Genomic DNA, 24,000 nt, shown 5'->3' on the forward strand with positions numbered 1-24,000 from the left:
CAGGTGTGTGACTTTCTTCTGATTGGTTGGTGGTGAGGTAACAGGGCAGTGCTCCAGGAATCTCAGTCATCAGCCTTCTGGTTTCAGTCAGTCTGGGGTCTCAGCATGTAGTTACCGTCCTTCTCCTGGGTGGGGGCCTTAGTTCCTGCAGAACAACCCAAAGATATGTATTAGATTGTTGTGTACATCCCTTGAGGAGGAACTAGGACTCTATTTTATCTCTGCACTGTTGTTTCTTGCCTGTTTTTCCTTGATTTCTCCATTCCCTCACTTCCCTAATTAGTACTGGTTGATTCTGCTCTTTGGAACTCAGGTAAGGTCTAGGAAACCAAAGCCTTTTTCTGCAAATAAGAAAGGGGGGCCCAGAAAGGCTTTTGTATCTGGGAGGGCCCCCTAGGGTCCTGCTTGGTTTTGGTATCATGCTGACTATAACTATTTATACTTTTCCAACTTCTCCATTAGAAAAGGTTTCTTTTAAAAATAATAACTGAGTGGGTGCACAGCAGCAGCAGCAGGGTCGGCGGGCTGGCGGCAGCAGCGGTACCCGGGCGCTCGGGGTCCCGGTCGTGAGGAGGAGGAGGAGGATGTGGCGGCCGGAGGGGAAACGGCTGCCGAAAACAAGCCGGAAGAGCGTTTCCCAAAGTGTATTGTGCGGAACCAGCACCTACTGTGTCCTCAACACCGTGCCACCTATAGAAAATGGCCATGGGAACAGCAGTAGTAGTCATGTAAAAATCTTTTTACCGAAAAAACTGCTTGAATGTCTGCTGAAATGTTCAAGTTTTCCCAAAGAGAGGAACCATTGGAACACTAGTGAGGGCTCATGATGCAGCCGTCCTTTTGGATTTCTTTTTAATAATGTGTGACCCTTCACCTTTGATCCCCTGACCAGCATTACCTTGGTAACCATTTCATTTTTTAATTTCATTTCATTTTTTGATTTTGGTGTACAAGCTGTATCATTTCATCTCTCAAAGTGTAACATGCTGATTTCCTCAAATAGAGATATCCCTGTGGTGATAAATTTGCAAAACACTGTCTTCATTTTCTGTATTAAAATTCATTTCAGTTTTTTTTTTTTTTTTTTTTTTTTTTGCGGTACGCGAGCCTCTCACTGTTGTGGCCTCTCCCGCCATGGAGCTCCGGACGCTCAGGCTCAGTGGCCATGGCTCACGGGCCCAGCCGCTCTGTGGCATGTGGGATCTTCCTAGACCGGGGCATGAACCCGTGTCCCCTGCATTGGCAGGCGGACACTCAGCCACTGCGCCACCAGGGAAGCCCTCATTTCAGTTTTAAAAATAAAAATAAAATAAAATAAAATAATAACTGAAAAAAATCAATTGCCTTTTCCACAGAAAGAAATAGAAAATATTGCAGGCCACCTAAATAGGGGTCACTTGTACAGTTCTTCACGTGGAGCAGCAGCTGGGTTCAGAGGTAAGGGTGAGGGTTTTAGAGCCCGATCTGGACTCAAATCCCAGCTCTGACACTTTCTCTCAATTTCCCATTTCCTGATCTCTTCTCTACAGTGGGTGTAACAGTGAAACAGGAGGGAAGGGGGTGGGGCACAACCTTGAAAAGAGTGACATAAACCCATTAGAACCAAATAGTTCCAAGATGGAGGATGCGTCGACTTCCACTAGACCTTGAGTCTCAGTATACCTTCATTGTAACACATCAGCAAGCTAAATGACACACCCACAGGCGCCATGACAGTTCCAAGGCCAAGTATATAAAGGTCAAAAAGTGGGTGGTGGCCCAATTTCTGGAAATCCCCGCCCCTTCCCCAAAATAGCTGGAATACTCCTCCCGCTCATTAGCCTATGAAATTACCCACCCTATAAAAACTGACAACCCCCCCACCCTGCTGCCACTCTGGCCTTCTGAGATGGTCTACACTCTGTCTGTCAAGTGTGTTTCTCTCTAAATCAATCCACTTCTTACCTATCACTTTGTCCCTCACTGAATTCTTTCTGCGACGAGACATCAAGAACCTGAGCTTCATTAAGTCCTGAGACCTGGTGTGTGATCTCAGTTAAAAGACCGTGGGTTCAAGTCCCAATCTGGGTTGCACAGTTTCAACGATACCTCAGTGGGGTTCCTGGGGGGATGAAGTGAGATAACCTACGTGAAACAATCTTGTATGTGGCACTGTTTTCACTATTTATTTGCAATTTTCTCCATTAGACCAGAGGCAGGGGCTCAGAGGCCCTGGTAGTTTCTGTTTGCTGGGCTGGGAGGTGGTCCCATCTGCAGAGTGGGGGCTTACACCCCACTTTGCAGCCCCAGAGGACTAATCCTAGGTGGAAACCAGAAACACTGGCCTCTAGCAGGCTCTTGTATATTGTGTGGCCTGCTGTCTGTGGGTTCCAGGCTGGCAAGCTGGGATTCTGCCTGGAGAAGGCACTGGGGTGGTGGGCCACCTGGGACTGTCCCTTCTCCTGACCACCCCCTTGGGTCAGCTAGATTCTGAAGGCTGTGACGTATATATAAATGTGTAACATATATACATATATGTGTGTGTATATACGTGTATACTTATGTGTGTATTTATAAACACATCCCCACACATATGTGGAGAGAGATGGAGAGAGGGAGACTGAAAGAAACTGGGGTTACAAAATTGCCCACATTTTAAGAGTTTACATTTAACAAATGAAGGCATCACAAAATCACTGCAGGATTAATTAGCATTTTAATTCAATTATCATAGGTTCTATGGTCTCATAACGGGCCTCAGATTTTAACTGTGTGATGAACTTTCCTTTCAAATCTCATCAAAGTATCTATAAGCACAGTGATGAGGACCAAGTTCAGCCTGGCCACATAGCCCTGTGGTCTCCCTGGGCCCATGGCCCTGGTCACATTCCTCTAGTGGAGATGGAACAGACACCACGGCTGCAGTAGAGAGTGTACATTTCTTAGTTTTTGCTGCCTCTGAAGTAGAATCAACAGCTAACAGTCCCAGCAGCCTGGCTTGCTCCTCTGGGCTGACAGCTGCAGGTACACGTGTAACAGGGAAGAGCAAATCTGACTCCATGTTGGATCTGTTTCTTTGGCTTTAAACTTTGCTTTTTGTTGCTTATGTTATTATAATCATACATAATGGCCTGCCTCAGGGAACCCTGCCCCCCTGCCTGAATGTTAAACTAAAGTGCCTTTGTTCAGCTCACAGGGAGCCAATCTGACCCTGCCCGCCTGTGAATGGCTGCAGAAAAGGAAAAATTAACATATCCCCTCCCTATGCTGGTCAAGCCAGGAGAAACTAATGGCATTTTTACTTTACTTCCTCACCTCCTCTGCCTCTCTATCTTATGACATTGGCATCCAGACCCCAAGAAGATGTTTTTCTGGGGACACTAGTCCGCCATCTTCTCGGTCTGCCGGCTTTCTGAATAAAGTCGCTATTCCTTGCCTCAGCACCTCGTCTCCTGATTTATTGGTCTGTTGTGAGACGAGCAGGGTGAGCTTGGACTCAGTAACAGAAGCTGCACCCATAGTGTTTCTGTTGACCTGTGTGCTTGGCTTCCGTCCCCAGAACTTGGTGATGGGGTTTTTGTATTGCAACCAATCTGGTCCCCTGCTGAGACTTTGTTAAGCACTTGAGATAAGGCTCAAAGATCTGGGAAAATGACAAAGCATCTTGCAAACAGCTTTGTAGTGGGAATGGGGTATTTCCTTTTTTTTTTTTTTTTTTGCGTACATGGGCCTCTCACTGTTGTGGCCTCTCCCGTTGCGGAGCACAGGCTCCGGACGCACAGGCTCAGCGGCCATGGCTCACGGGCCCAGCCGCTCCGCGGCATGTGGGATCTTCCCGGACCAGGGCCCGAACCCGTGTCCCCTGCATCGACAGGCGGACTCTCAACCACTGCGCCACCAGGGAAGCCCAGGGTATTTCCTTTTAAATAGAGACTGTTTGCCTTGGGTTAAGTTACATATTGTCATGACAAAGACTTGCTCAGTTGGAGCTGAGCTCCTGGTCTAGGTGGACTGTGACCTGGGGGACTGAGGATCCAGTAGGGTCAGACCATCCTGCCTGGGCTCAAATCCCGAGGGTACTAACCCTGGGCAAATCTTTCCACCTCTCTGAGCCTCAGTTTCCTCATCTATAAAATGGGGTTGATGAAAGAGGAGATAATGATGCGTGAAGCAATCATCTGGCATGTTCCTAGTTTTTGAAGTTTCAGGCCTCATTCTCCCCAAAGAACCTTCTCTGCATGGTCACCACAACACACTTGCAGTTTGTTCCTTGAGCTGAGCCTATAGCGAGTCTCAGACTTTTTTCCCCCTTTTTTCTCTTAATTGTGGTTCAATACACATAACAAAATTTACCATTTAAATTATGTTAAAGTGTAAGTTTATAAATTTATTTTTATTTATTTTTGGCTGTGTTGGATCTTTATTGCTGAGCACAGGCTTTCTCTAGTTGTGGCGAGCGGGGGCGACTCTTCGTTGCGGTGCACGGGCTTCTCATTGCGGTGGCTTCTCTCATTGTGGAGCACGGGCTGTAGAGCACAGGCTCAGTCGTTGTGGCGCACAGGCTTAGTTGCTGCGCGGCATGTGGGATCTTCCCTGACCAGGGCTTGAACCCGTGTCCCCTGCGTTGGCAGGAGGATTCTTAACCACTGCACCACCAGGGAAGCCTTAAAGCGTAAGTGCTGTAGCATGAAGTACATTTGCATTATTGCACAACCATCACCATCATCCACCTCCAAGAACTTTTTCATCTTCCCCCAACTGGAACTTTATCCATTAGACAGTAATTCCTCAGTTCTCAAGCGTTTTGGTCTCAGGGCTCGTTTACACTCTTAAAGAATTGTGAACCCGCAAATGCCTTTGTTTGTATGGGTTATATCTACCAATGCTGTTTAAGCAAAATTCAACTGAGTACATTTTAAAGATCTTATGATTCATGAATTGGGCAACAGACCATGTATCAGGAGCTGTACAAGATGAAACATTTTATAGGCAGAAGGGAGCAGGACAAAGGAGTTATACTAGCAAAAAGTGGATTGGTTGTAGCAAGGTTACTTTCCTCTAGGGGATGGCAGGGGTCTACCAGGCACATCACCTCCCTAGTGGTGCGGAGGTGATTCCTTATTGACTGGTTTAAGATTCCATTTCTGGGAGAGTAATTAAGTATTTAAGTCTTTTAAAAAAATTTTTATAAATTTGTTTATTTATTTTTGGTTGCTTTGGGTCTTCGTTGCTGCACGCAGGCTTTCTCTAGTTGCGGCGAGTGGGGGCTACTGTTCGTTGCGGTGCGTGGGCTTCTCATTGCGGTGGCTTTGCTTGTTGCGGAGCACGGGCTCTAGGTGCACAGGTTTCAGTAGTTGCAGCATGTGGGCTCAGAAGTTGTGGCTCTCAGGCTCTAGAGCACAGGCTCAGTAGCTGTGGTGCACGGGTTTAGTTGCTCTGCGGCATGTGAGATCTTCCCGGGCCAGGGCTCGAACCCATGTCCCCTGCATTGGCAGGCGGATTCTTAACCACTGTGCCACCAGAGAAGTCCCAAGTATTTAAGTCTTAATTTGGTGAAATGTGGCTTAGCATAAGTGACTCCATTTTGGGCTTGTTCTGTTGTTTTTAACAGTGTTTACCATATTATAACTGAAAACTAAGAAAAATTTTAAATAGAATTTATTGATTAAAAATAACAAAGAATGTAAATCTTGTCATATTTATGAAATACTTTTTAAGAAAAATAATTTTATCTTCCCAAACAAAAAACGTTAGTAGTGAGAAGATCAGTATTTTTTTCTACAATTTTACAAATCTCTTTAATGTCTGGCTTAGAAGAACAGCTGGACACTCACATTTGCTTCTGCTTTCAATCTACTGCAATATTACATGTCATGTAGCCTCTAGAAAATTCTACCGCAGACCCGTGAGAGAATGAGAAGGCACAATGCTAACGTCTTAGTGTTGTTATAGAAATAGTTTTGATTTCATGGATTCCCTGAAGGAGTCTCTCTCCGTAGACGGAATAGCAGAGGCTCTGCCCTGGGGGATTATAGTCTCCGGGAGGCAGGAGTAGGCTGGGTCCAAGGAGCCAGGGAGTCAGTGCCGACCACACACTCACCGGGGTGAATAAACGCCCCAGCTTCATCACGGCGGGTGGGGGACTGAGTTCTCTCCTCACTGTGTGGTCCCCAGGATTGAGCTCTGGTTGCCCATGTCGGCAAAATGCCTTGTAATACCCCCTTAAATAAGTTCCTTCCCTTCCCTGCCTCACTGCTGTTGTCCCCTGAGATCACTTTTGGAATAAACCACTTCTTCCTAAATCCTTGTCTCAGGGTGTGTTTTTAGGGGGAACCCAAACCAGTGGCTCACCCTAGGCCCATGGCCCTCATCATTCTCCTCCCACAGTGGCCTGCTAAGTCCATCTTTAACAACTTGCTGTTTAGGGGGGAAAAAAAGTCCTGGTTTGCTGATTTCCATGGAGTAAATCCTCCCAGCAGGGCTGAGTTCCGATACCAAGCTGACATCACTGAGACCGTAGGGTAGAGCGGAGGTCCCACTGCTGCTCTCCGGCGGCGTGAGCCCGCTCCCTGGCAGCGCTGCTGCCGCGTGCAGCCCTCCACCGTGTCTGCTTCTGCTCCGCGTCCCCTCTGTGGTCACCTCAGCACTTAGGAGAGTGTCCACCTATTGTAGGTACAAATATCTGTTGAGCCTGTTGACTAAAAAAAAATGCACAAACTAAAAGTTGAGAGCTATGTTTCTTTCGGGGACCCTACTGAGGTCTATAGCCCGGAATGCAGCCTCTCAGATAGCTCGGTCTGAGGAACTGTTCCAAACAGGTAAGGGAGGAGATGGGATATACAGTTTTTGCTGAAAAACAAACAAACAAACATGTAGTCAGACATCAAAAGATTACTGCTAATCGCAAAAGCAGACACCTCAAGTTAATGATGTTAGAGATGTTCTCTGTAGGGGAAGATGCAAGAGTCTGGGCTTACTGAAATCATTCCTTTGATATGCACCTCAGCTATCTGGGGCCGGTATCCTGTTTCTCTCCGACCCCCGAATTCCCCTCAGCGTGCACCTGTTGGGGGCAGCTGCAGTGGCTGGTGGCTTGGTGGCGGGCAGCCTGTTTACTGAAATGGCAGGCAGCTTTTTTTGTCCACAAGCCAAGGAGAGTAACAAGGCCACATGGTGGTACAGGTGAGAACTAGTCAGGGAGGTGTGTTCTGGCCGAGGGGAAGGGGACCGGTGGGCCTGGGAGGGCTGAAGGCTGCCTAGAGGCTGCAGTCTTCCAGCAAAGATTTGAGACCCAAAGCATCGACTTCGGGTCCACATAAACTTCAGGGCCTGGCAGGGGGAAATTGAACACACAGGCAAAGCCGGAGACCGAGGTGTGGGGCGTGGGCCTGGGGGGTGATGTCAGGTCCTTGGGGGCGTGGGTGGCTGCAGCATAGAGGAGGAGAAAGGAGAAGGGTCCCTCAGACTCTTTGGGACTTGTCCCCTCGCTTCACCCTGGTTTGACCTCCAATCCTACTGGCTCCCCCAGGGCTGGAACCCAGGCAGGCCTTCCCAGTGGCCTCTTCTGTCATGGGCTGTTTTGAAAGTGGGAGCCCTGGCCTGGTCATCCTGTCAGTTTCAGTCTGTTGAGACAACCAGCAACAGGGTCTTTCCCCAAACTTCCACCGTGTGGAGTTCCTTTAGCCTCTTTCCCCAGAATCTGGGGTGGGCGGAGGAGCAGGGGGTAGGCTTGGCCAGGAAAGCACCCAGTGAGCCTAGGAAGGCAACAGGAAACCCAAAATTAGAGCTGGGGAGGACGGGAGGTGGAGACAGGCCAGGGATGTCTGTGCTGCTGCCCCAGAGCCAGGTGAGTTGTGAGCCATGAGCTAGGGCTTCCTAAGCTTCTGAGCTTGGAGCTGAATAGTAAGGATCCAAGTAGAGCTGACGGAGTAACCTACCCAGGAGAATCATCCAGGACATACAGATCCAAGACAAAAATAACAACCTGGATTTGACCTTACCCCCTCGTTTCATCTAGAAGGAGGGAGGCTGGGACAATGTGGTGGGAACCACAGGGGCATTGGGGACCAGCAAACCTGAGTGTGAATCCTGCTTCGCTGCTTACTAGCTGTGTGACCTCGGGAAAGTTACTTAACTTCTCTGAGTCGCTTTCCTCATCTGTAATAAGTTGTATGATAATGAATGCTAATTGACCAACATAGTGCCTGCAACGTATTCAGGGCTCAGTAAATAACGTATTTCACTGAGTCTAACATGCCATCAATTTTAAGAAGCATCTTTCGAGGGGAATCCTTTCATAATGTATGTGTGCCTATTGTACACTTTAAATATCTTACAACTTTATTTGTCAATTATACCTCAATAAAAAATTTTTAAGAGACATCAAAGAAAGAAATGAAGGAAAGAAAGAGAAAAGAGAGAAGGAAAGAGAGAAAGAAAAAACCTGCCAGATAAATTGACCTGCCAGCAATTGTGAGATACACTCAGATTTCAGAGGTAATAAAATATGAAAAAAAAGTACATCTTAGCATTGATGAAATGTAGTCGTTCTTTTTTGATTCTCATCTGAGGTTTCTCTGCCTCTGGAGTATTCGAAGGGTGCTATAACCTCTCCCCGCCTGAGTACCCCCACTGGAGAGGTCATTTCTGACCCTCTACACTCTCCGTTCCAAACTGTGCACGTGTGCTGCCCTTCCAGGGCTTGTTCTTGGGGGTCTGGGGCATGCATGTGGTTTCTGGCTGCCTTGAATGTCCATCTTGACATTCAGGAGGCTGAGCAGCCCTCCTGAGGCCAGGGAAGCTGTTTTCTATCTCTCGGGTCCCCTCTGCAGTTCCTGGGGCAGAGCTGAGCACACAGGGTTCTCAGAAGATGGGAGGTAAAAGTGTAATGAGCTGTGGATGAGGACCAATGAGCCCACCCCTGCCCTCGCCATGAGGTTGGCAAGCGTTGGGACTGGATCCTCTCCACCCCAGGCCCATGAAGGAAGCAGGGAAACCATTGGGCTCCCCATGTTCCCCAAGAGGAACTAGAGTTAGGGAGTGATTTGATAGCATTACTGTCTCATAAGCGCCTGATTAGATCCCAGGCCAATCCTAGTGGCTTCTTTTCCCTTGTTACAAAGGCTGTAAGGGGCTCCCGGGTGCAAAGCACCGTGAGGAGAGCGCGGGTGGAGAGAGGTCAGGCTGCGCGGGATGGTACTGTGGGCCTGTTCACATCAGGGATGGTGACTACAGGGGACCAGGGCTGAGGCCTGAGCTGTCCAGTCTTGTAGCCACCAGCCTGCGTGTCCAGTGAGTGCTTGAAATGATGTCATGAGTCCAGGTTGAGTTGTGCTGTCCATGTAATATACATGCTGGATTTCAAAGACTTAATATGAAAAAAAAAGAATATAAAGTATATGAATAAAGTTATTAAAATATCTTAGTAATTTTTATATTGAATACATGCTGGAATGATACTATTTTAGATATACAGGGTTTGATAAAATATGTTGATAAAATTTGATAAAATTATTTGATAAAATTAGTTTCACCTGTTTCTTTTTACTTGTTTAAGCTATTCCTGGAAAATTTTAAAGCCACATATGTGGCTCGTGTTATATTTCCACCGGACCGCGCTGGCCTGAGAGACAAAGATAACTGCCTTCCCTGCCATCCCCAGGCTCTGTGGGGCTTCTCTAAACAGTGGAGCGATGGCCTGCTGACTGGGTTCTAATATCCCTTCGGGGTCAGGTGTCCGGCCCAGAGGCCCCTGTGCCAAGGGGCCCAGGAAATCAGGGTCTACAGTGGTTTATATTGTGTCCCGGCTCTGCTGCTGCCTCTGGGCCGTGGATGTTGGCCCACGTGGCTCTCCCATCTTTCGGAGGCTGACAGGCCCGTCTGATTTCTCCTGGCTACTTCATGCAGGGGTTTAGGACCCAGTGAAACAGGCCACAGGCTCGCTCAGCCCTGCTTGAGCTGCAGCCTTGACCACTTGCGCCCCAGGGCCTGACTGAGGCACTTGGGAGGCTCTGTTGCTCACCCAGACACAGGCCATGATTCGGCTCTACCGTCATTCTGTTCTGTCCAAGGTTTTTCAATCCACAACTCACGACTTGACTTCCCTTTGCCACACTCTTGTTTGCTTTTTGTGGTACGCGGGCCTCTCACTGTTTTGGCCTCTTTCGTTGCGGAGCACAGGCTCCGAACGCGCAGGCTCAGCGGCCGTGGCTCACGGGCCCAGCCACTCCGCGGCATGTGGGATCTTCCCGGACCGGGGCACGAACCCGTGTCCCCTGCATCGGCAGGCGGACTGTCAACCACTGCGCCACCAGGGAAGCCCTGCCACACCCTTAAGGTAGGGCTGACAGTTATGAATCAAGAATTTGTTTCCCAAAAGTTTTCGTTGTTGTCGTTTCAAGTATCTTGGCTAAAGGGTCGGTGGTTTTGTTTGGTTTGTTTTTTGTCTGCGTGGAATTTATATCTGCATTTCAAAACCTGACCAATTCATGGACCTACTCAATTTGCTCTGAAACCCTAACTGTGGCCCCAGGTACATGGATACCTAGAAAAATGGTTTTCTTTGAAAATTTACCAACATTTTTTTTTTAATTGAGGAGTGTGGGTTTTGGACTTCGATGGACCTGATGTTTGGGCCTGGTTTTGGTGCAAACGGGGAGACTGACCTTGGGTTAGTGTCTGAATCTTAGTCTCAGTTTCCTAGTGGGTCAGACAGAGACAATAACAACACCTCTTTTGTTGTGAAATGGAGTGAAGTCATCTGTATCAAGTGTCTGGTGCGGTGCTCTGTGCATAGCCGCCATCCAATCTGTGCTGCTACCACTGCTCTTCCTCTGGAGAAGCAGCCAGGGGCCAAGCCTCTCCCACCCCACTCACCCACGTGGTATGACCTTTGCGGAGGGGACTTTGGCCACCTGTTTCCAGAGTGCTGAGATGAACGTGTCCTCTGATATTCTAGACATTCCACCTCTAAGATTCAATCCTAGGGAAGCTGTCAGGAGGGGCGCAAAGATATGTCAGCCTGAGGGTCACTGCAGTACTAGTTATAAAGCAAACTCTGGAAGCAGTCAAAGTGTGCAACAAGTGAGATTGGTTAAACAAATTAGAAAATCCCTATAGGATGTAACATCATACACTCACTAAAAAGCATGTTCTGGGCTTCCCTGGTGGCGCAGTGGTTAAGAATCTGCCTGCCAATGCAGGGGACATGGGTTCGAGCCCTGGTCCAGGAAGATCCCACATGCCGCGGAGCAACTAAGACCGTGCGCCACAACTACTGAGCCTGAACTCTAGAGCCTGCGAGCCACAACTACTGAGCCCGCATGCCACAACTACTGAAGCCTGCGTGCCTAGAGCCTGTGCTCCACAACAAGAGAAGCCACCACAATGAAAAGCCCACGCACCGCAATGAAGAGTAGCCCCGCTTGCCGCAGCTAGAGAAAGCCCATGTGCAGCAACGAAGACCCAAGGCAGCCCAAAATTAAAACAAAACAAATGTACAAAAAAAGAAAGAACCAAAAAAGAAGTGCAAAACTTATAAAAAATAAAAATAAAAAGCATGTTCTTGAAGAATGTTTTAAGGACATGGGAAATTTTTCACGATAAGGGAATTGATGGAAAAAATGGGACACAAAATTATCTGTAGTATGTTTATGACATTGTAAAACAGAAAATATGTATACTTAAGAATAGGCTGAAAATACACCAACATATTAGGGTAGGATTATAGGTGATTGTAATTTCCTTCTTTTTGTATTTTTCTTTATTCAAAAATTTCTATAATAGGCAGATATTATTCTGAAAATTCAGAATATTCAGAACCCGCCCCCAACTATGTGAGTTTGTGTTTGTGTGTGTATATGTGCTTAATCTGGGTCTTATCACACTGGAAAAAAAGAGTTTTCTTCAAATTCTATTTATGAGAAAGTAAGTGCCTGTGTATAAAACCTGCCTTTGGTGGAAAAAAATCTCTCTCTTTAAGTTATTCATCTTTTTTCTTTTTTTAAAATCTTTTGGCCGCCGCACCACACGGCATGTGGGATCTTAGTTCCCTGACCAGGGATCGAATCCGAGCCCCCTGCCTTGGAAGCACGGAGTCTTCACCACTGGACCACCAGGGAAGTCCCTCTTTAAGTTATTAAAAAATTGAAATCATTTCTTATTCTATTTAAATTCTTGGGTCAGATGCTGCTGTGGTAACTATGGAATGATAAATGCAACTAACAAATAATTTACTGAAAGAGCATACATGCTCATAGTAAAAATACATATATTGTACAAAGGGAATATAATAAAAATTTCCCCTGCCCAAGAAGCAACCACTATTAAGTTTCTTACATATTCTTCCAGAATTTTTCTATGCATGTTGTCATGCAACCATCACCACAGTCCGGATATTCAGCCTGGGGCTTTGTCATTCAATATTACGACCTGGGAGATGGTTCTGTATCAGCAGGTATGGTCTCCCTCATTCTTTTCGATGGCTCTACGGCTTTCCATCGCATGGCTGTGCTATCATTTATTATTTAACCAGTGCCCTCCTGGTGGTTCCCAGTGTTAAGGAGGCTGCAGAAGAAATCCCCGTGCATTCTTCTTTGCACCCGTGATCATGGATGTGTCTGTAGGGTTCATTACCAGTAATAGGATCGCTGCTCTGATGCATTGAGAGGTATGTACTCTGATCATTTGATAGACTGAAAATTATTTCTAATTTATGTTCCCACCTTAATGTTTTCGAGAGAGCCTATTTGTTTGAAGATGAGTTTGAGACAAACTAATAAGATAAAAGCTGCCTAGTCTAATTTGGTACAAGAAGTGGCAGAGATCATCACCAGTTAGATGTCTCAGTGTATTTGTACGTGTGTGTATAGAAGTACATAATCTTTTCATTGCCTAATGTATATAGCGTGTCTGGTACTTTAAAAAAAAATCTGCTTCATTGAGGTCTGGTTGATAAAAAAAACTGTAGATATTTAATGTATAAAATTTGATGTGTTTGTGTCTGGTACTTTTAAAATCTCTCCATCCCTGGAAATCACACAATTAATATATGTGGGGGACAATAACTTAGACATCACTATTGTGATGGGGCTTTTAAAATGAGAACAATCAGGGAGGGCCGAGCCGGGTCTGGGTTGCCTCTCGGTGGAGTAGCTGTGCGGGCCTCTCCCCAGGACCTTGCCGTGAACTCTGCTTTGGGCCAGCAGGTGGCGCTTGTGCTCCCCACTGGCCACCCGGCTGTGAACTGAACTGAACAGAGTAACCCGCTGTTGCCCTGAACATACAATTCTCAAACCCCCTACCCCACCGCAAGGAAAACCTCGGAGGATTTTCTTCTGGGAAGAGCGATTGGTCTAACCTCTTAGGAGGAGAAATTGCATCGCCAAGCTTGTCTGGGAAAGTAAAATCTCCTCCTGAAGTGGTCTTGGAGGGAAAGAGAAAACCCAGCAAAGGCCATGCGGGAGGAGGGAGGTGGTGCTGGCGAGGGCTGGAAACTGCGGACAGCGGTTAGGGCTCCGCGTGGGAAATGCCTCCCGTATAGGCTGGAGGGTGGTGGAGACACCGAGCAGTGCAAGATTACTTGGGGGGTGGGGGAGGTAGTGACCTCCCACCTGAGCTCTGCTCAGACTTCAGGCCTAGCTCGGGAGACCCCTCCCCCATCCACCTACTGTGACTAAATGCCACTGGGACACAGCTGTGACTAGATGGGCCTGGTCCCTGCTCTCACAGAGCCTGCGGTGCAGGGGATAGTGTTTGGGATGGTAGCAGAGGAGCCTTTGGTGGGGTCTCCTCTAGATGTGAGGGGGAGGAGAGCCCAGGCTGACCGGTTTAGCCTCTGGACACCCTGGGATGGGAGAGAAGATTGGAAGGATCTGGGAGCAGAGATGAGCCGAACCAGAGGGGATGGGCTGGGAGGTCCACTCAGCAGGGGAGAGAGCTGGCTACAGGGGTCAGTGGGGGAGCCAGGAGCTCTGAGCTGGGGGGCACCCACACCAGACTTCTGTAGGAGGAAGGGTGGGGCATTATGGGCCCCACTACAGACGAGGCTGGGCCATGCTTGGGCACTGTGTCATGTCCTGCTTTGAACAAGAAGCCCTGATTTGGCAAAGGCTCTGATGGGGGGTGAGGGGTTGGGGAGGGAGCAGAGAGACGGGGAAGTACCCTGTCCCTGCTCTCAGAGACAGGGTGATGTCAGTGGAAAGAGAAGACAAGTGTGTGAGTGCGTGCACATGCAGACACAACAGCTGTTACCATAAGGCTGTCAGTAATTGGAACCAGAGGAAGCATCCAGATGGCCAAGACTATGTGACCTTGGGCAAATACATAACCTCTCTATACCTCAGTTTCCTCATCTGTAAAATGGGAACAATATTAGTATCAACTTTGTAGGGCTGTTAAAAGGATTAAACACAAAACAATGCTTGTAAAGCGTGTAGCACAGTCCCAGCACCTAGTAAGTATCACAAATGATTGGTGTTGCTGTCATTTATCATCATCAGCATTATTATTTGTCATCTGCTGGAAGAGGAGGGGTGGGGAAGGGTAGGATATGGATGGGCACTGAGAAGACCAGTCATGGGGTGGGCAAGGCAATGCAAGTTGGAGCGGGGAAGAGTGGGAGCAAAGGAGAAGAGGCAGGAAGTGTTGGATGACAAAAATAACACAGTTTAGTAGTGAGTTTAATGTCCTTTATTCAAGGGAAAACAACCCATGGGTTGGAGGAGCACAGGGCCTCACAAAGGGTGGAGCACCCTTCCTGAGGGATTTGAGGCAAGAGTTTCACAGAGCATTAGAAGCGGCGAGGAGGAAACAGGGCAGGATTGGCTAAGGGGTCAGGGGTTTCCTTGTAAGGCCAGCGGGTCCTCTTTTCTAGGGCCAGGTAAGCTAGCTCCAGCTCAGTTGGAGGATTGCCATTGGTGTGTGTTAGGTTTCCTTGACAGTGAGGTGTTTCAGTAAGTGGGGCCTGATGTAGGTTTAGATTTGTGACGTGGGCCAGGCCGCTGGGGCGACCTCCATTTTGTGCATCCTGATAGGTGAATTATCTTTGTCAGAAGGTAACATTCAAAGTCCTTGCTACTCAAAGTGTGGTCCGAGGACCAGCTTCAACATCACCTGGAGCTTGTTAGAGATGCAGACTTGGGCCCCAGCCCAGGCCTCCTCACCCAGAAGGAGCATCTTTTTTTTTTTTTTTTTTTTTTGGTAGAAGGAGCATCTTATCAAGGCCTCCTGGTAATTTGTTTGCTTGTTGGCTTTGGAGAAGCCCAGCTCTCAGCCACAACTCATGGGAGTAACCAGTTTGGTGGGGCAAGTTGATAGAGGACTGGAGAGACGGGTTGGGACCTACTTCCCCCTAAATGTTTCCACGTGCAAGTTGTTAACTAGGATTCAGTATTTGTTTATAGTTTTTTTTCCTTTGAGGTAAAACTTAAATAACATGAAATGTTCATAATAACCGTCCCTTTGAATTTTCGACGAATGCATCTAATAATGAAACCAGACTCCAATCAATGTATAAAGCATTACCAGCACCTAGAAATTTCCCCCATGCCTCTTTCCAATCAATCCCTGCCCCAGCCCCTAGAGGCAACTGCCGTTCTGATTATTTTCCCTTCACAGATTATTTTGCCAGTTTTAGAACTCCAAATAAATAGAATCAGACGATAGGTTATCTTGTGTAATACTTTTTTCACTCAGTATAATGATTTCGATACACCCCTGTGTTGTGTGTGTCAGTAATTTGTCCCTGTTTATTGCTGAGCGGTATTCTGTTGTGTAGGTATGCCACGGTCTGTATACGCGCTAGCCTGTTTCTGGGTTTTTGCTTATCATGAATAAGGCTGCTAGAAACATTCCCGTACAAGTCTTTTTGTGAATGTATATCACCATTTCTCTTGGGTAAGTACCTAAGAAGTGGAATCACTAGGTCATGGAAGAGGTGTATGTTTGGTTTTATAAGAAACCACTAGATCTTTTTTCCGGAGTGGTTGTACCATTTTATACATTTACCAACAATGTATGAGTGTTCCCGTTAACATTCTAGTTAGCATTTGGTTTTGTCAGGCTTTTCAATTTCCGCCGTTCTGGTGGGTGTATAAGGTGTTATTTTACACTTCCTAATGATGACTAATGATGATGACTAATGATGTTGTTTTATCTTCTTTGCTGTGCTTATTGGCCATTCGTATGTCTTCTTTTGAGACGTGTTTGTTCAAATCTTTTGTCTATCTTTAAATGGGGTTATTTTTCTTTTTACTGCTGAGCTATATGCGTTCTTTCTATATCCTGGATACTGGTCCCTTGTCAGATATGTTTTGCAAGTATTTTCTGCGAGTGGATTTTTACAGAAATCTTGGGTATTGGATTTGCTACCAGGTGGGGCTTACGTGGGTGCAAGGCTGGAAGTTATGTGGACCACTCACTTTGGAGTTGCATGCTGCATGTCCCTCACAGGCCTGGTGTGAAGCACAAATGAGATAACACAGGGGAAAGTCCTTTGCAAAGTACAAGATAAGCGAAGATTTAACACTGACCCTTTGACCATGCGAAGAGGAAGATCCATTTCTCTGTCTTCTCCCCAGTAGTGCAGTCTCTCGAGAGCAGGAGACAGGAGAGAAAAAGCTACCCCTGGGCTGGAAACAGTCTCCCTTGTTAAGATCTGAGTGATTATAGTGCCTAAACCACAGTGCAAGCCTGGCATCACACCTCGGTTCAAATCCGGGTTCTATTTGAGCGCTTCTGGGCAAGCCTCCATTTCATGAAAACTGGAAATAATAAACACCTACCTCCCCAGGGTCACTGTGTCATCATTATTATTTGCAGAATGTCATGCTGAGAGGGCTGCACATGTTGTGCAGTCCTCACAATGACCTTTTGATGTAAGGCACATCCCTTTTTTTTTTTTCCTTAGGAAATTGTGGGTGAGTTATAAGACGCTCTTGGAGCCTCCAGGAGGCTGCGCTACAGACTGCCCTCCTAGGAGCCCTGTCGGGGGAGTGTGGCTCTACGTGCCTGCGCCACAAGAGGCCACCAGGGGGCGCTCGCCTCCTCTTCAGGGCCGGTGCTGAGGCCGGGCGGTTCCCTGCCCCCGACTCTGCTCCAGCGTCCACACTGACCTCTTCGGCATTTTCCAATGCAGTGTAGTTTCCAGAAGGTCCCCATGCGGGGAGAGGGGGCTAACAAGCCGGAGGACCCGACGTGGAAAGGCCAGGGAGGGCAGTGCTGGTCTCTGTCCCCTTAAAGACTTCCTTGGGGAAGGGGGCTCACGCAGGGCTGCGGGCGCAGGGGAGGGAGCCAAGTTGTGGAGCAGTTTTCTGTGCACCCTGGCCCCGCCCCTTCACACGCCCATTACCTCCCTGGACTTCAAGTCTTCCCCCTCATCCCGCCTGCCCCTGGCCGGGGGAGGCATAGCAACTCACGGCTGAGGGCTGGGCCTGGCCAGGCATGCCCCTGGGTCTCCTGGCCTCCTCTGTCCCCAAGGTGAGCGGTACCTGCGCTTGCTCTCCAGAGACACTTGGGCCTCCACCTGCCAGCCCCCCCCCCCCCCCCCCCCCCCCCCCCCCCCCCCGCAGAGAGCTGGCTGGCGGGAGGGCGGGGGAGAGCTCCTCTGAGAGCCCTCCGGGTCACAGAATTGCCCTTGACTTGGTCCGGTTGCTTTCCCTTGGGACCTCATGGAAGGTGTCGGGGGTGGGCTCACAGACCCGGCCAGGGTCCTCTAAAGCAATCACACTCTCGATGGCCTGTTGATGCCTGACCAGCCCAGCCAGTTACTTGGTCATGGAGTGTGCGTGCATGTGGTGGGCAGGGGCCCTGGGGCCCCTTGTTCTGGAGACTTGCTGTCTAGGGAGGGAGACCCGGGGGGTATTCTTCGTGGTCAACCAGCACCCAAATGGGCCACCAAGCTTCTCATAAGCCAGGTTCCTTCCTGTCTTCCAGAGACCATGTGATGGAGCCACAATTACTTTTGCCTCCTGAGCCCCTTAGCCATCCTACTGTTTGTGTCCTAGTCCCCTTGCCCACCTGTCCACTTGCTCAACTGCTCGGTAGCCATGGAAGTAGATGCACTTCTCCCCTCACTCATCCCTACCTCTGTCCACTTGTCCACTCCCTTGTCTGCTCACCCCCTCATCCAGCGAGTGTCTGAATAGCTCAGTTGCCAGCCCTGGTGCTGGGCACAGCCAGCAGGGAAGCTCTAAGTGATCCAGGGCAAAGCCTTTGGGGTCAGAGGGACTGGACGTGAATCCTGACTGTACTGTTTCCAGGCCACATGGAAATGGGCACGTTTCTCAAATCTCTGAGCCTCAGTCTCCTGATCTGTAAAATGGGAACCCTGTGCACTTTCCTCCTCCCAGCCTGGGTGTAAAGATTGGCTTCAGGATTAATTAAAGTGCTTTAACCAGAGCCCAGGGAAGGGAGTTGCAGTCACTGGGCCTCTCAGTGGCCATGTCCTGGCTGTGGGGACACCACTTGGCCTGTTCCCCATGGCAGCCCCATCTGCCTCAGGATACACCTGGGACAGGTAGGGGCTCACCCCTACCTCTTGGCCAGGCCGTGCTCCCTGGGCAGGCGGCCCCCACACCCAGCCCTGAAATGGAGGGCGATAATCACCGCCTTCCCACACACCCGGTCCTCTGGCTTCTGGCCCGCAGGGCACTCTGGGGTTGCATCAGTTAGCCAAGACACCTGGGAGAACCAGCCTGCTCCCTCCCCTTTTGCAGCCAAGGTCTCCATGACAGCTGTGGAGGGTGGGGACAGGCCTAGAGCATCTGACCCCTGGAAGGATCATTTCCCCTCCCACCTGAGGCCTATACATGGCCAGGACCTGTCAGTCCCCACCCCATTCCGTTCCTTCCACAGGCCCAGTGGGACTGTTCCCTCCAGCTGCTCTGGGGGCTCCCTGGGGGCGGAAGGTGCTTCCTGACCTCAGAAAGGCTAGTCGAGCTAGAGGGTCAGCTGGGGCGGGCGAGGGGAGAGGGCAGGAACATGGTTGGGTGGGACTCTGGGTTAAGCGGGGGATCTCTTCCCTCTCCCCCAGACAGTTTAGCCAGGAGGCTGCACGGTACCTGGGGGAGCGTTGGGTGCCAGCCTTGTCCGGGGGAAATGTGTAGAACTGTGGCTGTGGACTTCGGAGTGGGTCAGACCAGAAGGCAAATTCTCCACTCGCCCTGGCACCTTGGGCAAGTCACTGGTCAAAATCTCACTGGTTTAAGAAATGCATGTGATGTGCTGAGCGTGTGCCCGGCACCGAGGAAGTGCCCTGCGGCTGGGGTGCTGCTGTGGGCGGGGGCCCAGCCTGGCCATTCAGGTCAGGCCAGCACCCCCACGGCAGCCTCTAGGAGCGATGCGATGGAGCCCTTTTGGGGCTCTGGGTGTCCTTTCCTTCCCTCTGCCAGTCCTCAGGGGACCTTTGTGGGGACATTTCGTGCTGGGGAAAATCCTTCTGCACCCTGGATGGGGGTGCAGGTAGGGGTAGCGGCTAAGGAGCACAAAGCCCTCAGGCCCAGTTTCAGCCTGATTTACTGAGTGGGTGTGTGGGTCAGGGGAGGGGTTATAGTCTAGAGATGGGCCCAGCTGTGGGACGTGTGGGACCCACACTCCAGCTGCAGCTGCCTGCTGGGTTGGGGCCCTGGCTCTGGTCTCCTTGCCCCGGGCCACATTTTGCATAATCCCACTCAGTTTTAAGCTCCTGAAGGACAGGGACTATTTGTGGTTTTTTGTTTGTTTGTTTTTTGCGGTACGCGGCCTCTCACCGTTGTGGCCTCTCCCGTACACACAGGCTCCGGACGCGCAGGCTCAGCGGCCATGGCTCACGGGCCCAGCCGCTCCGCGGCATGTGGGATCCTCCCGGACCGGGGCACGAACCCGTGTCCCCTGCATCGGCAGGTGGACTCTCAACCACTGCACCACCAGGGAAGCCCCTATTTGTGTTTTTTTTAATCTTTGCATCCTTGTTGCCGAGTAGGGTGATGGGTGTGACCGACTGAATGAGATGAATGAATGGACGCTAGGTGGGCACGCGGTCAGGATAGGGTACGTGGACAGTGAATACTGCTTCCTGCTTGGGCACTGAAGAGCCCAGGTGGGCATCCCAGTGGCCCGTGCACGAGCTGCCCTGTGCCCCCCACCTGCCCTGAGGCGGGAGGGAGGCTGGCAGGCCTGGCACGTGCGGCCTTCTTGACCGAGGTCAGGGACTCCCTGTGTCCCATTCCTTGGTCCCAGCACCCGCTTTCTGTTCTGGGGTTGGTGACTTCCTCAGAGAGGGAGCACCTTAAAGGTGGGGTCCCTGGTGTAGAATGGGGGCTTAACAAACGTTTGTGCATTGAGGTATCCACTTGCTGGGTGCGCCAGCAGCTCTGCCCACGACCATCATCTGGCTGGGGACAGCGCTCCTGACCTGGCCGGCCCACCAGGTTGCCCCAGGGCTGAGGCGCCTCACAGCCTCATGACTCAGTTGAGTAGGAAGGTTTGGGGCCCAGGAGTGCCCTGACCTGCGGTTGGCCGGGACATGGAATTCCACTTGAGGAGGTGGCCTCTTCAGCCACGCTCCGGCCCAGACTGGAGCAGGGTGAGTGGGAGGCCACCTTGCCCACACCTGTGAACCTGTGCTGAGAAGAGGCTGGGCCACACCGGGGGGAGCCGGCATCCGCCCGCAGGGGCAGCCCTCCCCAACCCTGGGACGCAGGGCTGGGCTGGGGCCCTCTGGGGAGCGGGCCCGCGTGGCCAGGTTTCCACGGTGTGGACTCAGGCTGGGATCCAGTCCTGGATCTGCCACGGACAGGCTGTGACCTTTGGGTGTTGCTTGTTTGCCCTGAGTCTGTCTGTCTCCTCGTCTGTACGATGGAGGTGCTCACATACAATGGAACAGTATTCAGCCATAAAAAGAAACAGAATACTGATCTGTGCTATAACGTGGGTGAACCTTGAATACAGGCTATGTGACAGAAGCCAAGCACAAAGGTCTGGATACATGGAGCGTCCAGAATATGCAAATCTATAGAGATGGAAAGTAGACTGGTGGTTTCCAGGGGCTGGGGGGAGGGGGGAGGGGGAGCAACTGCTTCATGGATCTGAGTTTCTTTCTGGGCTGGTGAAAATGATTTGCAACTATGTACGGGTGGGAGTGCACACGGTGCATGTGCTAAATGCCACTGAATTGTTCACTTTAAAACGGTTCGTTTTCTGTTATGTGAATCTCACCTCAGTGAAAATTATGGGGCTGCTACTGACCTTGCTAGGCGGTTGGGAGGGGTGAGAGAGATGTGAGGTGGATGTGAGGCCCTGGCGGATGTCAGGAATGGAAGCTGCGTTACCCTGGCAGCCGCGACCCTTCCTCCCTCCCGTGCAGACTGTGGTCCAGTGCATAGGCCAAGGCGGAGATGAGGGCAGGCGGCTTAGGCTGGCGCCTCCTTTAGCCAGAGGTAAGGGGCACTTCTGTGCTTGCTCCAACAGCTGTGGGTCAAGGGTCCTGTGCTGCAGACCCAGCTTCTAGCCTTGGATTTGCTGGGCGGCTTTGGGCTGGGCCTTCAACCTCGGTCTGTTTCTTAATCTGCCCAGACCTGCCTCTTACCTGCCTTGGAATGTGCATGTGTCCACTGTGTCTGAGATGTCACCCCTGCCATAGCCCTGTACCTCGACCCCTGTCTTCTTCACAGTGCAGACCACGGCCAGGCAGAGTGTTAGGAATATCTTGGTGCTTGTGTTTATTGTCTATCTTCCACTCAGAATGCAAGTTCACAGGGGAGAGATGCTTGATCTCGTTTGTCCATGATGGTATTTCCAGCACCCAGGGCCTGGCACAGAGTAGGTGCTTAATAAATGTCTGTTGAAGGAACAAATGCATGAGGTCCTACAGTACTAAGTGCTGTGAGGTCAGCGCTATCACCATCCCCACTTTGCAGATGAGGAAACTGAGGCTCTGGGACATGGAAGGGCCACTGTGGAGCTGGGATCTCCATCAGGCAGCCTGGCATCAGCGCCGTGGCTCGGACCCACCCTGCCCTAGGCTGCCTCCTGGCTCCGGAGCTCCTGGTCTGAGATGCAGCCTAGGGCCTGGAGCATTCTGCCCCCTCAGCCACCCAGCTCCTCCCACCCCCAGGGCCTAGGGACCCCCCCGCTGGGGGTCCCACGCCCACTGCCATGAAGCCTTTTTCTCAGGCTCACAAGCACCCCAGCGCAGCTCCCTTTCCTGAGAACCTCTGTCATAAAGAAGGCGAGGCCCTGATCTGGCCTGTCTCTCCACCCCAGGCCTTCCTCACCCAAGGGAACCTTGGTTACAAAGATGAGGGTCACGCCTTGCATTTGTATTAGACACCTTTCCTCTGGGGAGCTCCTGGCTGAGGGGAGGCTAATTAGCTGTGCTCTGGGAAGAGTAAGAGCTGACGTCCCAGCCCAGGCACTGGCTAACTAGGCACGGGGCTGGCCCTCTGGGGAGCAGTGGGTGTACCAGCCTCATGGCACGTCCCCTACATTTCCCTTTGCTGCAAGAACTCTTCACAAGGGTCCCTTCTGTCTTAATAATAAAAGCTATCTTTTATTGAGTGCTTACTATATGCCGAGGGCTTGCTAGTCCCCTCCTGTCTACTGAATATACCCACCTGTGCCAAGTACTGGGGGCGATTGTGAAATGACAACACCAAGGCTCCCATTATCCAACCTCACTCCTTGGCGGCAGCGGGCCAGTGCTTCACGCATGACCTCACGTAATTCCTGAGAAGCCCTTGGCGTGGGGCGTCACGTGGAACAAGTGCTTGATAAGTGGTAGCTCTCACTGTTCGCCTTCAGATCAACCTTATGAGGTAAGGTACAATGTTATCCTCATCTTCTCAGACGAGGAAGCTGAGGCTCAGAAAGGTTAAGCCACTTGCTGCAGAACACACAGTGAGTCAGGAGCAGAGCCAGTAACTGGAACTGGACTGGTTTGACTCTGAAGCTGCAATAGTTTTCCAGATGCTCTTCTCTCCCTCCCCCCAACCTGGAGGTGATTAGCCTCCAGGCCTGACTTTGTGTAGTTGTGTGTGGGGTCACTGAGCAGAAGCCTTTTCACCCGTCCCTCCAGCAGTGCGCTGGTGGGCTAGGCTTGGACCTAAACACCTTGGAGATCATCTAATACAACTCATCCCCACCCCCATTTTTCAGATGAGAAAACTGGGGAGGGAAGTGACTGTGCAAGGCGACAGCCCTAATGGGCAGATGCCTCCTCACCGAAGCATGAGGCACAGAGGTAGTGGAGTGGCTGGTCGTCACCTCACCCCCCTGCCATCAAACTGGCATTGATACCAAGTAACAAGCATCCTCACAACAGAGTTCCTGGCTTCCATTCGTCATCTTGCTCCCTCCCCCCTTCCCTGCCAGGAGCTGCCCCAGGGATATTTGTGTGGGATGCAGGTTCAGGCAGCTGGCTGGGAACTGAGACTGGGGCCAGGGATGGTGTCCTGCACCTACCTGCCCTGCAGGACAGTCTGGGGGCAGGCCTCACCCTTTGTAGCACACCTCACACGTCACCGTAGTGACTCCAGAGCAGACGCACAGTAGGTACTTAAAAATGCTCGCTGGAGAAACGGCTGCATCCCGGACCTGCAGTAGGGAGATGAAACATCCAGTGCACGGGTGGGCAGACGGTACGCCAGGTCTTCTCACCATTGCTCACCTGGGTCCACCAAATGCGGCACTCCCTCAGGCCTGGGGAAGGAGCCTGGGCAGATCTGGTTCAGGAGCAACAAGTTCATGGGTCATGGGCACTTGGCTAATGTTCCCGCAGCGGGGACCCCATTCTCGGGCACTGTGGAGGGTGGCTAAGGGCTCAGTATCCAGGTTCCTCTGAATGTTACCCCTTCTGAAGAGGCAGGTCTTTGGGTACCAGATACATAGACCTGGGGACTCTGACCCTCTGCCTACCCACTCCCCCAATCCAGCTCTGTCCCTCCAGTCTCTGCATCTCCATCCATCGTCTACAGCTCTCACCTGCTCTACCTGCAGCCTCAGTCCCTCTCCCAGCCTCCCCTCTTCCCTCCTCCTTCCCACCTCAAC

At 50.6% G+C, this 24,000-nt stretch overlaps 1 protein-coding gene across 1 annotated transcript; it reads left to right on the forward strand.

The window, feature by feature from the left end:
- Window positions 1–584: 584 nt before the first annotated feature.
- On the forward strand, window positions 585–840 carry LOC307182253 (calmodulin-binding transcription activator 1-like; the record flags this gene model as incomplete). Its single annotated transcript, XM_079913483.1, has 1 exon — window positions 585–840. One exon carries the CDS (start codon window positions 585–587, stop codon window positions 825–827), a length of 243 nt encoding a protein of 80 aa, XP_079769609.1. The 3' UTR covers window positions 828–840.
- Window positions 841–24,000: the final 23,160 nt, after the last annotated feature.

Source organism: Stenella coeruleoalba (genome assembly GCF_951394435.1).
Source record: "Stenella coeruleoalba genome assembly, chromosome: 2".
In the NCBI taxonomy this organism is placed as follows: Eukaryota; Metazoa; Chordata; class Mammalia; order Artiodactyla; family Delphinidae; genus Stenella; species Stenella coeruleoalba.